Here is a 13,927-nt window from a genome sequence, read left to right as displayed (position 1 = left end):
CCAATAGCTCAAATGAAAGGTAAACACCTTGTTCATCTACCCAGCGAGTCAGATTTCTAAAATGTTTAACGGCGAAAACATAGCACATATTTATGTCAAACCACCACCAAAGACACAGCCGATATACAGCCATTTTGTCGAACAAAAGATGCAATCACAAACGCAGGATTAAAAGAAAAATAATTCACTAACCTTTTGAAAATCTTCATCAGATGATAGTAATAGGACATGTTACACAGTACATTTGTTTTTTCAATAATATGCTATTTATATCCATAAATCTCCGTTTACATTGACGCCATGTTCAGAAAATGCTCAAAAATGTCCAGAGAGATTATACATAGCACCGCCAGATAACAGAAATAAACATCATAAACTTTGACTAAATATACATGTTCTACATATAGTTAGAAAGATACACTGCTTCTTAATGCAACCGCTGTGCCACATTTATTTTTAACGTTACAGAATTAGTTCACTATGTAATAATCTGAGACGGCGCTCAGACGTAAGCAATATTTCTCCGCTATGTTGGAGTCAACAGAAATACAAAATTACAACATAAATATTCCCTTACTTTTGATGGTCTTCGATCAGAATGTAGTGGAAGGAGTCATACTTACCTAATATATAGTTTGGTTTCAGTTGGTGTGTCCTTACTGTAGCATATGCTACGAGTTCCAGCTGCATTGCATCCAAAATGACTACTGGTCCCGAACAGTTGCGCATCAAAACTTCAAAATTACATATTATATGTCGACTAAACTGGTCAAACTAAGTGCAGAATCAAGCTTTAGGATGTTCTAAACGTACAAAACAATTCTCAATTCAACCGGTCAATGTTACTGCTTCTGAGGCGAGCTGGAACAAAGGAAGGGCTGTGACCAATTCGCGCCCTAACGCGCAGGTATTTTCTCGCGACACTCACTCTTTTCCCTCCCAAAGGGTCAAAACTCGCGGGATTTGAACAATTAAACACTGTACTGAATGAGGACATCTAGTGGAAGACATAGAAAGTGTCTCCAGATCCATAGCTGGTTGGGAAGGGTGGGGGCGATGGCGTCAAAGTTGCCCCAACTTTCATGATTCCAAAACTAGTTTGGGAGATTGCCTGCCCTGTGAGTTCTGCTATACTTACAGACATAATTCCAACGGTTTTAGAAGCTTTAGAGTGTTTTCTAACCAATAATAATTATTATATGCATATATTAGCAATTTTGGACAGATTTTTTTTCAGTTTACTATGGGCACGCAATTCCTCCAAAGGGGGCAGTATTCTGCCTAGCCCTAACAGGCAAGTGATTACGTGAAGATTGATTGTTTTTTATAAGATAAGTTTAATGCTAGCTAGCATTTTACCTTGGCTCCTTGCTGCACTCGCGTAGCAGGCGGTCAGCCTGCCCCCCAGTCTCCTTGTGGACTGCAATGTAATCGGCGTCCAAAAATAGCGATTACGGATTTGTTATAAACTTGAAATCGGCCCTAATTAATCGGTCATTACGATTAATCGGTTGACCTCTAGTATTCATCTCTCTCCTTTGTCCTGTCTCTTGTTCCCTCCCCTGTCTCTCTAACTCTATGTTCCATCACTCTTCTCCCTCCAGCCCTGCAGTGCTATTGCCAGCGCTGTCTCAACTCTACGTGCACCACGGACGGTCTGTGCTTCGTGACGGTCATGAAGTCTGGCAGCCGGCTCACCACCGAGCGCAGCATGTGCGTGCACGAGAGCGAACTGATCCCCCGCGACCGCCCCTTCATCTGCGCGCCCTCCACCAAGGACGACACAGGCATCTACCCAATGTGCTGCGCCTCCGACTGGTGCAACAAGAACCCCAACCTCAGCGTCTTCCCAGGTCCGTCCCCGTCTCTCACTGTCAGTCAGTCCCTTCCCTCATGGGTGCATCTCAAGAGAGCAGAGAGCTGACCCCTGATAAGTAACTTAGTGCAGTTAGCCAGTCCCAGTACCAACGTAGTGCAGTTAGCCAGTCCCTATACCAACGTAGTGCAGTTAGCCAGTCCCTATACCAACGTAGTGCAGTTAGCCCGTCCCTATACCAACGTAGTGCAGTTAGCCCGTCCCTATACCAACGTAGTGCAGTTTGCCAGTCCCTATACCAACGTAGTGCAGTTTGCCAGTCCCTGTACCAGCGTAGTGCAGTTTGCCAGTCCCTATTACAAATGCATGATCTTTTTGTATTGTCATCCAGCTAAGTTGTTGCAGTTATCAGGAGTGGACTGCTATCTATGGCAATTCATCAAGGATAGAAACAACCGATGGGATTGATATTCATTGCAGTTTGAGTGAGGTGCTGTGTGGTTACCTAACTGCTCTATTACTGGACTAATTTGTATCTCTGCATCCTTACCCCTGATTGGTGTATCTATAAATATTGAGATCATTTCATGTCACGAATGTTCATGTTCAAGGTTGATTCATTTGATTATAGATACACTTTGTATTCAAGCCACGGGTCAATTGTGTTGTTCAGTTGGGAGGCAGATATATTAACCGTCCTATAAGACTGTTAATATGCCCCCCCCCAAGCATCACACACACACACACACACACACACGTCCCTTATTATGTATGTTATTTCCTTGCCAATCTTGAGTAGCCTTACCTATCAATTATAATAATCATACCGCCCTTCTGTCTGGCCATTCCGAACTACCAGCACGACAACGACGCCATCAAACATCTTTACAACTGCCCTCTGCACAGAAATCATACTATTAGAAATATGACAGAAATAACCGTCTGGGAATTAGGGATATGCATGATTATTTGTATAGCCAAACTGACATTGGTATTTGAATATTTTTGAGTATTTATTTTGGTTTATTTTGACACTGAAAAGTATTTTTTCAAGGTATTTTATATTCAAGATATTCTAACTTTATTTAAGCAGGGAGTCACCATTGAGACCAGGGTCTCTCTCACAAGGGAGCCCTACGTAAACAATTGAATATTATATACCATATTAAAACCCAGGCCCTGCATGTCCCCAGGCACCCTCATTTGTTAACTTCTGTGATCGGAAAAGCCTTGGTTTAATTCATGTCAATATCAGAAGCCTCCTCCCTAAGTTTGTTTTACTCACTGCCTTAGCACACTCTGCCAACCCTGATGTCCTTGCCGTGTCTGAATCCTGGCTTAGGAAGGCCACCAAAAATTATAAGATTTCCATACCTAACTATAACATTTTCCGTCAAGATAGAACTGCCAAAGGGGGAGGAGTTGCAGTCTACTGCAGAGATTGACATTACTTTGCAGGCTTACTTTCCAGGTCCATACCCAAAAAGTTCAAACTACTAATTTTAAAAATTACTCTCTCCAGAAATAAGTCTCTCACTGTTGCCGCCTGCTACCGACCCCCCTCAGCTCCCAACTGTGCCCTGGACACCATTTGTGAATTGATCGCCCCCCATCTAGCTTCAGAGTTTATTCTGTTAGGTGACCTAAACTGGGATATGCTTAACACCCTGGCAGTCCTACAATCTAAGCTAGATGCCCTCAATCTCACACAAATCATCAAGGAACCCACCGGGTACAACCCTAAATCTGTAAACAAGGGCACCCTCATAGACGTTATCTTGACCAACTGGCCCTCCAAATACACCTCCGCTGTCTTCAACCAGGATCTCAGCGATCACTGCCTCATTGCCTGTATCCGCTACGGGTCCGCAGTCAAACGACCACCCCTCATCACTGTCAAACGCTCCCTAAAACACTTCTGCGAGCAGGCCTTTCTAATCGACCTGGCCCGGGTATCCTGGAAGGATATTGACCTCATCCCGTCAGTTGAGGATGCCTGGTCATTCTTTAAAAGTAACTTCCTCACCATCTTAGATAAGCATGCTCCGTGCAAAAAATGCAGAACTAAGAACAGATATAGCCCTTGGTTCACTCCAGACCTGACTGCCCTCGTGCAGTTAATACAGGTAATGAGTGGAGAACAGGAGGGCTTCTTAAAGAAAAACTAACAGGTCTGTGAGAGCCGGAATTCTTACTGGTTGGTAGGTGATCAAGTACTTATGTCATGCAATAAAATGCAAATTAATTACTTAAAAATCATACAATGTGATTTTCTGCATTTTTGTTTTAGATTCCGTCTCTCACAGTTGAAGTGTACCTATGATAACAATTACAGACCTTTACATGCTTTGTAAGTAGGAAAACCTGCAAAATCGGCAGTGTATCAAATACTTGTTCTCCCCACTGTATATGGGATGATGAATAACGTTGTGTCTGCTTCAAGTCAGATAGCCGAGTTGCCTTGGCTACTGGTTCTCTCTCTGCCTCCGTCGACTCGCTCCAATCTCATAGCGGCCCGTCTGCAGCAGCCTCTCTCCCTCGCACAGCAGCTCTCAGGTTAAAAATGTACGTTTTAAAAAAATAAAAAATACTCTTAACCAACTCTTTGGTTAACTATTTAACTAACTACACTGAATAAAAAATATAAATGCAACATGTGAAGCGTTGGTTGTGTTTCATTCCATGTTTCATGAGCTGAAACAGTGAGATCCCAGTATTTTTCCATACACACAGAAAAAAGCTAATTTCTCAACTTTTTGCCTCAAATGTGTGTACATCCCTGTTAGTGCGCATTTCTCATTTGGCAAGCTTATCCATCCACCTGACAGGTGTGAAATATCAAGAAGCTGATTAACTTCTTGAATCTACTTGAGACGCACATGTCCCAAGTAGGCACCTGGAAATGCAAATGCGCTACGCTAAATGCTAAATGTACTCGTTAAAACTCAAACCTTGATCAAAATTCACAAGCAGGGTATTAAATTAAAGCTACACTCGTTGTGAACCTAGCCAGCAAGTCAGATTTTTAAAATGCTTTTCGGCGAAAGCATCAGAAGCTATTATCTGATAGCATGCACCCCCCAAAATGCCAGCTCGACACGTAAACAACAGATTTTGCGATAGACGGCGCTACCCAAAACGCAGAAATAAAATATAAAACATTCATTACCTTAGACGAGCTTCTTTCTTGGCACTCCTATATGCCCCATAAACATCACTATTGGGTCTTTTTTTCGTTTAAATCGGTCCATATATACCCAAAATAGCTTTGTATAGAAGTAGTGTCATTCAGAAAAATTCATCGTTTTTAAACGCTGCGTAATTTTTTAAAATTAAAAAAGTCGACGATAAACTTTCACAAAACACTTCGAAATCCTTTTGTAATCCAACTTTAGGTATTAGTAAACGTTTATAATCTATCAAAACGATTACAGGGCGATGTCTCTTCAATAGGTCCTCACTTCAAAAACAATGCAATCTGATCTCTCCTTAAACTGCATCCGGGTGAAGACTGGAGAACTTGGGGTCAGACGGATGGATTTTCCAACAATTAATTCGATTGAAAATTAGTACAATGGCGCCATCGTGCGGAATTTGTAGACGGTGCAGGCAAATTCCCATTAAATTCTGTTCTCCTTTAACAACTGGTGGAAGTGACTTATGGAAATTATTTTTTGCTTTCAGAGAGCAGTTTTTCTTGCGTTTTTCAATGAAACACACGCTCTGTTATAGTCACAGCCGTGATTTAACCAGTTTTATAAACTTCAGAGTGTTTTCTATCCACACATACTAATCATATGCATATACTATATTCCTGGCATGAGTAGCAGGACGCTGAAAAGTTGCGCGATTTTTAACAGAATTTTCAAAAAAGGGGGGGGTAGATCTAACAGGTTAAACAGCATGATCATTACTTGGGCTGTCCCTGACAAAAAACAACAACATCTTTGTTGACCAACAGACCAATCTTTCGACCAATCGATTGGTAGAATTGTTTAAACGTGTATTTTTCCATAAGTAGACACATCCTATGTATTTTAATCAAATCAACTATATTAAATGAGCTTGTCTGATGCTTTAAGCCAACTGTTTGATGAAATAACTAAGACACACAAATGACTAGAGGGAGTCCGCCCGCAATTGATTTTTATTCTGCTGGGCCTGACTTGGACTTGCTGCACTGTGTTACAAAAAATACAGTGATTAACTGTGACTAGCACCCGTTCCTTCTCTCTCTCTCCTCCCTGCTGCAGCGTCCACCACTGAACATTAACAACGTGTATTGTGCTGTCCGTGTTGCTGAAACATAATTACAGACATTTCTGACTGAAATTCTGTTACGTTAATCCATCATTTGTTTAGGATAAACATTTCCTATTCCCTCAACCCTTGCTCTCTTTACGTGACACATGTATGTAGGGCTGAGGTCATTTAGTCGTTTGGTCGATTTGGCTGTTGGTATACTTAGATTATTTTAGTTGAGCAGTGGCACATATATTTTTTTTAAATTATGGCACACGAGACAGCTGTCTCATTCACGCCTCTGAATGGACTTCGTAGATGAAAAATTATGGTAATTAAGGATAAATATACTACTGGTGATACGGGTGTGCCCCCGCGACTAGAATGGACTAGCCCACGTCCCACCTCGCCCAACAGCCAGTGAAATTGCAGGGTGCCAAATTCAAAACAACAGAAATCCCATAATTAAAATTCCTCAAACATACAAGTATTTTACACCATTTTAAAGATAAACTTCTTGTAAATCCAGCCACAGTGTCCGATTTCAAATAGGCTTTACGGCAAAAGCACACAAAACGATTATGTAAAAAGAAACCATAAAGCCATTTTCCAGCCAAGGAGAGCCCTCACAAAAGTCAGAAATGGCGATTAAATGAATCACTAACCTTTGATCTTCATCAGATGGCACTCACAGGACATGTTACACAATAAATGTGTATTTTGTTCGATAAAGTTAATCTTTATGTCGAAAAACCTAATTTTAAATTGGTGTGTTATGTTCAGAAGTGCATTGTCTCAAACAAACATCCAGTGAAAGTGCAAAGAGCCACATCAAATTGCAGAAATACTCATAATAAACATTGATAAAAGATACATGTTATGCATAGAAATATAGATAAACTTCTTCTTAATGCAACCGCTGCGTCAGATTTCAAAAAGGCTTTACGGCGAAACATAATCGCAAGGTGTGCTTAGCTCAGCACCTAGCCACAGATAAACATACAGCCATTTTCCACATAAGGAGAGATGTCACAAAAGTCAGAAATAGCATTATAAATATTAACTTACCTTTGATCTTCATCAGAATGCACTCCCAGGAATCCCAGTTCCACAATAAATGTTTGTTTTGTTCGATAAAATTCATCATTTATGTCCAAATACCTCCTTTTTGTTCGTGCGTTTAGTTCACAAATCCAAACTCACGAGGCGCGGGCAAGTCCAGGTGAAAGTTCAGACAAAGTCCAAAAAGTTATATTACAGTTCGTAGAAACATGTCAAACGATGTATAGAATCAATCTTTAGGATATTTTTATCATACATTTTCAATAATGTTTCAACCGGACAATTCCTTTGTCTTTAGAAATGCAATGGAACGCAGCTAACTCTCACGGGTGCGCGCGAGACTGAGCTCATGGCACTCTTCCAGACACCTGGTTGAAACAGCTCTCATTCTCTCCCCCTTCACAGTAGAAGCCTCAAACAAAGTTCTAAAGACTGTTGACATCTAGTGGAAGCCTTAGGAAATGCAATATGACCCGACAGACACTGTATATTCGATAGGCAATGAGTTGAAAAACTACAAACCTCAGATTTCCCATTTCCTAGTCGGATTTTTTTTCTCAGGTACTTGCCTGCCATATGAGTTCTGTTATACTCAGACATTATTCAAAGAGTTTTAGAAACTTCAGAGTGTTTTCTATCCAAATCTACCAATTATATGCATATTTAGCTTTTGGGCCTGAGTAGCAGGCAGTTTACTCTGGGCACCTTATTATCCAAGCTACTCAATACTGCCCCCCAGTCCCAACGAAGTTAATGAGTTCAATATATTATTATTTATTATTATTATTATTACAGTCTTCATTGTAGGAGTGGACACATTATTTGCAGAGCATACAACCCAGGCGACACTTGCTTTATTTCATTCCATTTACGAGCTGCCCATTTATTCATTGTCTTCTGTTTGGCGAGCTCCTGTCAATCTTGAGTACGGACAAATCAGCTGATATCTAAAAGTGCTGTACAGAAACCCAGCCTAAAACCCCAAACAGCAAGGAATGCAGGTGTAGAAGCACGGTTGCTTGGAAAAACTCCAGAGAAGGGGGAGGGGGGACAATTAGGAGGCCTGCGTCTTGTGACCGTAGCGTACGTATAGGTACGTACGGCAGGACCAAATTGGAAACCTAGGTAGGAGCAAGCCCATGTAATGCTTTGTAGGTTAGCAGTAAAACCTTGAAATCAGCCCTTGCCTTAACAGGAAGCCAGTGTAGGGAGGCTAGCACTGGAGTAATATGATAAAAAAATTGGTTCTAGTCAAGATTCTAGTAGCCGTATTTAGCACTAACTGAAGTTTATTTAGTGCTTTATCCGGGTAGCCGGAAAGGTTAGCATTGCCGTAGTCTAACCTAGAAGTATCAAAAGCATGGATTAATTGTTCTGCATCATTTTGGGACAGAAAGTTTCTGATTTTTGCAGTGTTACGTAGATGGAAAAAAGCTTTCCTTGAAACAGTCTTGATATGTTCGTCAAAAGAGAGATCAGGGTCCAGAATTACGCTGAGGTCCTTCACATTTTTATTTGAGACGACTGTACAACCATCAAGATTAATTGTCATATTCAACAGAAGATCTCTTTGTTTCTTGGGACCTAGAACAAGCATCTCTTGTGTTGTCCGAGTTTAAAAGTAGAAAGTTTGCAGCCATCCACTTCCATATGTCTGAAACACAGGCTTCTAGCGAGTGCAATTTTGGGGCTTCAATATGTTTCATTGAAATGTACAGCTGTGTGTCATCCGCATAGCAGTGAAAGTTAACATTATGTTTTCGAATTACATCCCCAAGAGGTAAAATATATAGTGAAAACAATAGTGGTCCTAAAACAGAACCTTGAGGAACACCGAAATTTACAGTTGATTTGTCAGAGGACAAACCATTCACTGAGACAATCTGATATCTTTCCGACAGATAAGATCTAAACCAGGCGAGAACTTGTCCGTGTAGACCAGTTTGGGTTTCCAATCTCTCCAAAAGAATGTGGTGATCGATGGTATCAAAAGCAGCACTAAGGTCTAGGAGCACGAGGACAGATGCAGAGTCTCGGTCTGATGCCATTAAAAGGTCTAAAACCAGACTGAAGCATTTCGTATTCATTGTTTGTCTTAAGGAAGCAAGTGAGTTGCTGCGCAACAGCTTTTTCTAAAAAAATTTGAGAGGAATGGAAGATTCAAGAGAGGCAGATTTAGTTTTTTTTTTTCTGGGTCAAGCTTTGGCTTTTTCAAGAGAGGCTTTATTACTGCCACTGTTATTGAGTTTGGTACACATCCGTTGGATAGAGAGCTGTTTATTATGTTCAACATAGGAGGGCCAAGCACAGGAAGTAGCTCTTTCAGTAGTTTAGTTGGAATAGGGTCCAGTATGCAGCTTGACGGTTTAGAGGCCATGGTTATTTTCATCATTGTGTCAAGAGATATAGTACTAAAACACTTGAGTGTCTCTCTTGATCCTAGGTCCTGGCAGAGTTGTGCAGACTCAGGACAACTGAGCTTTGGAGGAATATGCAGATTTAAAGAGTAGTCCGTAATTTGCTTTCTAATGATCATAATCTTTTCCTCAAAGAAGTTCATGCATTTATTACTGCTGAAGTGAAAGCCATCCTCTCTTGGGGAATGCTGCTTTTTAGTTAGCTTGCGACAGTATCAAAAATAAATGTTGGATTGTTCTTATTTTCCTCAATTAAGTTGGAAAAATAGGATGATGGAGCAGCAGTGAGGGCTCTGATACTGCACGGTACGGTCTTTCCAAGCTAGTCGGAAGACTTCCAGTTTGGTTTGGCGCCATTTCCGTTCCAATTTTCTGGATTTTCTGTATACCAGGGAGCTAGTTTCTTTTGACAAATGTTTTTAGGGGTGCAACTGCATCTAGGGTATTGCGCAAGGTTAAATTGAGTTCCTCAGTTAGGTGGTTAACTGATTTTTTTGTCCTCTGACGTCCTTGGGTGGGCAGAGGGAGTCTGGAAGTGTAAGGCTTCGAAGAGTGATGTGTGTGTGTGTGTGTGGAGTCCGGTACAGAGAGCAGAGGATTCGGAAAACACAATTTATTCCGGAACAATCACAGCGAACAAAAGAGGATGACGCCGAACACGGGCGTCAAACACTCACAAAATGTACAACTACCGGTACATACGCTACAGCGGAAAATCAATGACAGGACACTCCTGAACCAAAAACAGCAAACAAGCCCGCACAAACACAGGCGGGCTAACTGAACTTAAATAACCCCAACCCAAAACCCCAAACAAGGAACAGGTGAAACCTGTTAGACCAAACAAAACGAAAAGGGAAAAAAGGGATCGGTAGCAGCTAGTAGAGCAGTGACGACGGCCGCCGAGCGCCACCCGAACGGGAAGGGGAGCCACCTTCGGTGATGGTTGTAACAGGATGGGCGTCTGATAATTTTTAGCACGACTTTTGATTCTCCTTGGTTGGGGTCTGAGCAGATTATTTGTTGCAATTGCAAACGTAATAAAATGGTGGTCCGATAGTCCAGGATTATGAGGAAAAACATTTAAGATCCACAATTTTTTTTTCCATGGGACAAAACTAGGTCCAAGCACCTGTTTCACGCATAGAAGTAGTCCAAAGCTACCTGAACTGCGTGTAAATGTAGGCCTATAAATGTAATGATTGTCTTAACTCTCCACCACTGTGGAGCTTCTCAAAGTATTTTTTTTTTCACTTCAAAAAGTAAGTAAACTAAACTAAGTAAATTGTTAAATTGTTGCTTTTTTGTATTTTGAAACTATATAAAATGCTCGATTGCGTTTCAAATCACGAATGACTCCTATGCTGTGACGACACGAACCAAATAAATGATTGATTGATTCAGTAGCCCATATAAGAATTGAAGTATAGGCCTAAGTTGTCGTTTCAAGACTAAACAGGATGTGCTCTAAGGCCTCCAGCTCAATGGTGGTTATACAAGGCTGCTGTAACTAAGCCTTCTGATGATAATGACATTACTGATTTATTATAATGTTGATCATAATAACAATAAGAAAGAGTTCAAGGAAATTAGGAGAGGGCTATTATAAAATACATATTTTTCTGACGATTTGGAATCGTGTAAACAACACTAAATCAATTCTGAATAACACCAGACAAGCTGGTCTAATGAGGGAAAAGTATCAAGCCTTTTATTACAGCAAAGCAAAGATTAGACATTTTGTGAAATTGTTTATCCGACATGTTGTGGTTGCCTGAGGCTTCGTACTCACGGAATCATTAGACTATTTAACAAACACTCAAACAGGCCACAGAAGCAGGGATCTGTCTTCTTTCTGTAGATATTTATGGATGGTTTATTATAGCTAAGGTTTGCACAACGGTCAATTTAAAAAAAAAAAAGTATTTATTTATTATTATTATAATTTTTAAATATTTTTTAAAACTTTTAAAACTTTTTTTTTTGCCAACTGTCAAAGCGTCTCGGGGAAGCTCATCTGCGTGCTCGTCGTCCTCACCAGGGTCTTGACCTGACTGCAGTTCAGCGTCGTAACCGACTTCTTCAGTGGGCAAATACTCACCTTCGATGGCCACTTGGATACGTTGGATAAGTGTGCTCTTTACGGATGAATCCCGGTTTCAATTGTACCGGGCAGATGGCAGACCTGTGAAATCCATCGATTAGGGCCTAATGAATGTATTTTAATTGACAAGAGTTTCCTTTACATATGAACTGGTGTTCATTAAAATCTTAGGAATTGTTGCATGTTGACATTATATTTTTTGTTCGGGGGGTGAATATCCGGATATTCAATAAAAAATGAATGATACTATTCGAATAGTGAAATTATTTCAAACCTTCATCCCTACTGAGAATGCACAATATACAGTGCCTTGCGAAAGTATTCGGCCCCCTTGAACTTTGCGACCTTTTGCCACATTTCAGGCTTCAAACATAAAGATATAAAACTGTATTTTCTTGTGAAGAATCAACAACAAGTGGGACACAATCATGAAGTGGAACGACATTTATTGGATATTTCAAACTTTTTTAACAACTCAAAAACTGAAAAATTGGCCGTGCAAAATTATTCAGCCCCTTTACTTTCAGTGCAGCAAACTCTCTCCAGAAGTTCAGTGAGGATCTCTGAATGATCCAATGTTGACCTAAATGACTAATGAATACAATCCACCTGTGTGTAATCAAGTCTCCGTATAAATGCACCTGCACTGTGATAGTCTCAGAGGTCCGTCAAAAGCGCAGAGAGCATCATGAAGAACAAGGAACACACCAGGCAAAATTATTCGTTCGTCTATTTGTTTGTCTATTACCTGTTTTTAATGGAGGTGTTTTGAATAAACATATTCTAGCTACACGAAGCATTTAGTTCTGGCATTGCTGTCTGTATAGGGACATGTAAATGTGGTCGACAACAGATGGCTTTTGCCCACACAGTGCAGTGGCCCTGTTTTCACCAAACTCCCCGAAATGCTCTGCCGTTGCACCAACGTAAGCCCACCTCTGACTTTTTATTCTATTTTTTTTAAAAGTGTTTGCCAAAAGCCTTGTACTAGGGACCACGCTGTTCCTGGGTGGTTCTCAAACGGCTCCTTAAGGACCACATGTTTACAAAGATGGCCACCCTTAGTGAGCCATGTTTGTTTTCTAACTGTTAGAGATAATGTACAGGCTATTGAGTGGCCAACACAGTAGGAGCCTTTATCAGTAGCTTTTCCAGCAGCTTGGTGTTTTGAGAAGCTTCTCTTCCATTACTATTGATGTCGCTAGCCTTCGGGTCACCACGGGTCAACGTTTAGGCATGTACCGTAACGACTTATGAATGCCTATTAACCGGTGACTTGGTGAAGACACTCATGACATAGACAAGTGTGTGAGCCATCTAATTCATAACTTTCATTTATATTGGATGCCTTTCGACGACAGGGAAATGAAGAGCCAAGACCAGGTAATGGTCAGACATTTTTGGGGAACACTGGTGTATTCTGGGTATTGTAGGTTACCTGTCTTTTTGTACCCATAACTTAATGGGTGTACAATTGGTCTCACTCCATGCTATCTCAACCGTGCTATCTCAACCGACGGCCCAGTCACCCACTCTTATCCCCGGAACCATCTCCGGAGTCATCTGATAATTACATATTCAGATGGAACAATTTGAATCAATTATGTTGATAGTTGCCAAATAGATGGAACTCCTGTGAACAGTTCGTGTCTATTGTGGCGTGTCTGGCCAGAGTGGATTATTTTTGTTTGTTTTTGTGTCTTAACTCTTTTTAAAATCCTTTAATACTCTCTCTTCCCTTTCACCCACAGTGCCGACGGTGAAGCCGGTTCCTCTGGGGCCTGTGGTTCTGGCGGCAGTGATCGCGGGGCCCGTGTGCGTGCTGTGCTTCGTGCTGGTGCTGGTCTTCTACGTTTGCCACAGCCGGGTGGGTGTGCATCAACGCGTGCCCAACGAGGAGGATCCCTCCATGGATCACCCCTTCCTCACCGTGGGTTCCACTCTCAAAGACCTCATCTACGACATGACCACCTCTGGCTCCGGCTCTGGTGGGTTAAGGAGCCGTGGGGTTTTGGGCGGGGATGTGTGTAGAGTGTTCGACTGTGCCTCACGGTGTGTGTCGTGTTTGTAACACAGCCTCACGGTGTGTGTCGTGTTTGTAACACAGCCTCACGGTGTGTGTCGTGTTTGTAACACAGCCTCACGGTGTGTGTCGTGTTTGTAACACAGCCTCACGGTGTGTGTCGTGTTTGTAACACAGCCTCACGGTGTGTGTTATCTGCTAAGGTGTGGCTTCTTGTGTTGGGCCTCTTCTTTGTTTGCCCTTTGTGTGTGCAATTGTATCAG

The 13,927-nt window shown here is 41.4% G+C and overlaps 1 protein-coding gene across 4 annotated transcripts in view; it reads left to right on the top strand.

The window, feature by feature from the left end:
- The window catches only part of LOC110535204 (TGF-beta receptor type-1), a 74,655-nt gene that overhangs the window by 35,064 nt on the left and 25,664 nt on the right, over nt 1-13,927 (top strand). For all 4 annotated transcript variants that reach the window (XM_090189265.1, XM_036934753.2, XM_036934752.2 and 1 more), the window contains 2 exons: nt 1,605-1,853; nt 13,393-13,629. In XM_090189265.1, coding sequence (XP_090045391.1) covers nt 1,605-1,853; nt 13,393-13,629 — 486 coding nt within the window. The remainder of the gene's footprint in view (nt 1-1,604; nt 1,854-13,392; nt 13,630-13,927) is intronic.

This window comes from Oncorhynchus mykiss, chromosome 11, assembly GCF_057628025.1.
Source record: "Oncorhynchus mykiss isolate SJ-2025 chromosome 11, ASM5762802v1, whole genome shotgun sequence".
Lineage (NCBI taxonomy): Eukaryota > Metazoa > Chordata > Actinopteri > Salmoniformes > Salmonidae > Oncorhynchus > Oncorhynchus mykiss.
Note: the sequence above shows the minus strand (reverse complement) of the source record. Positions and strands in the feature narration are given on the sequence as shown.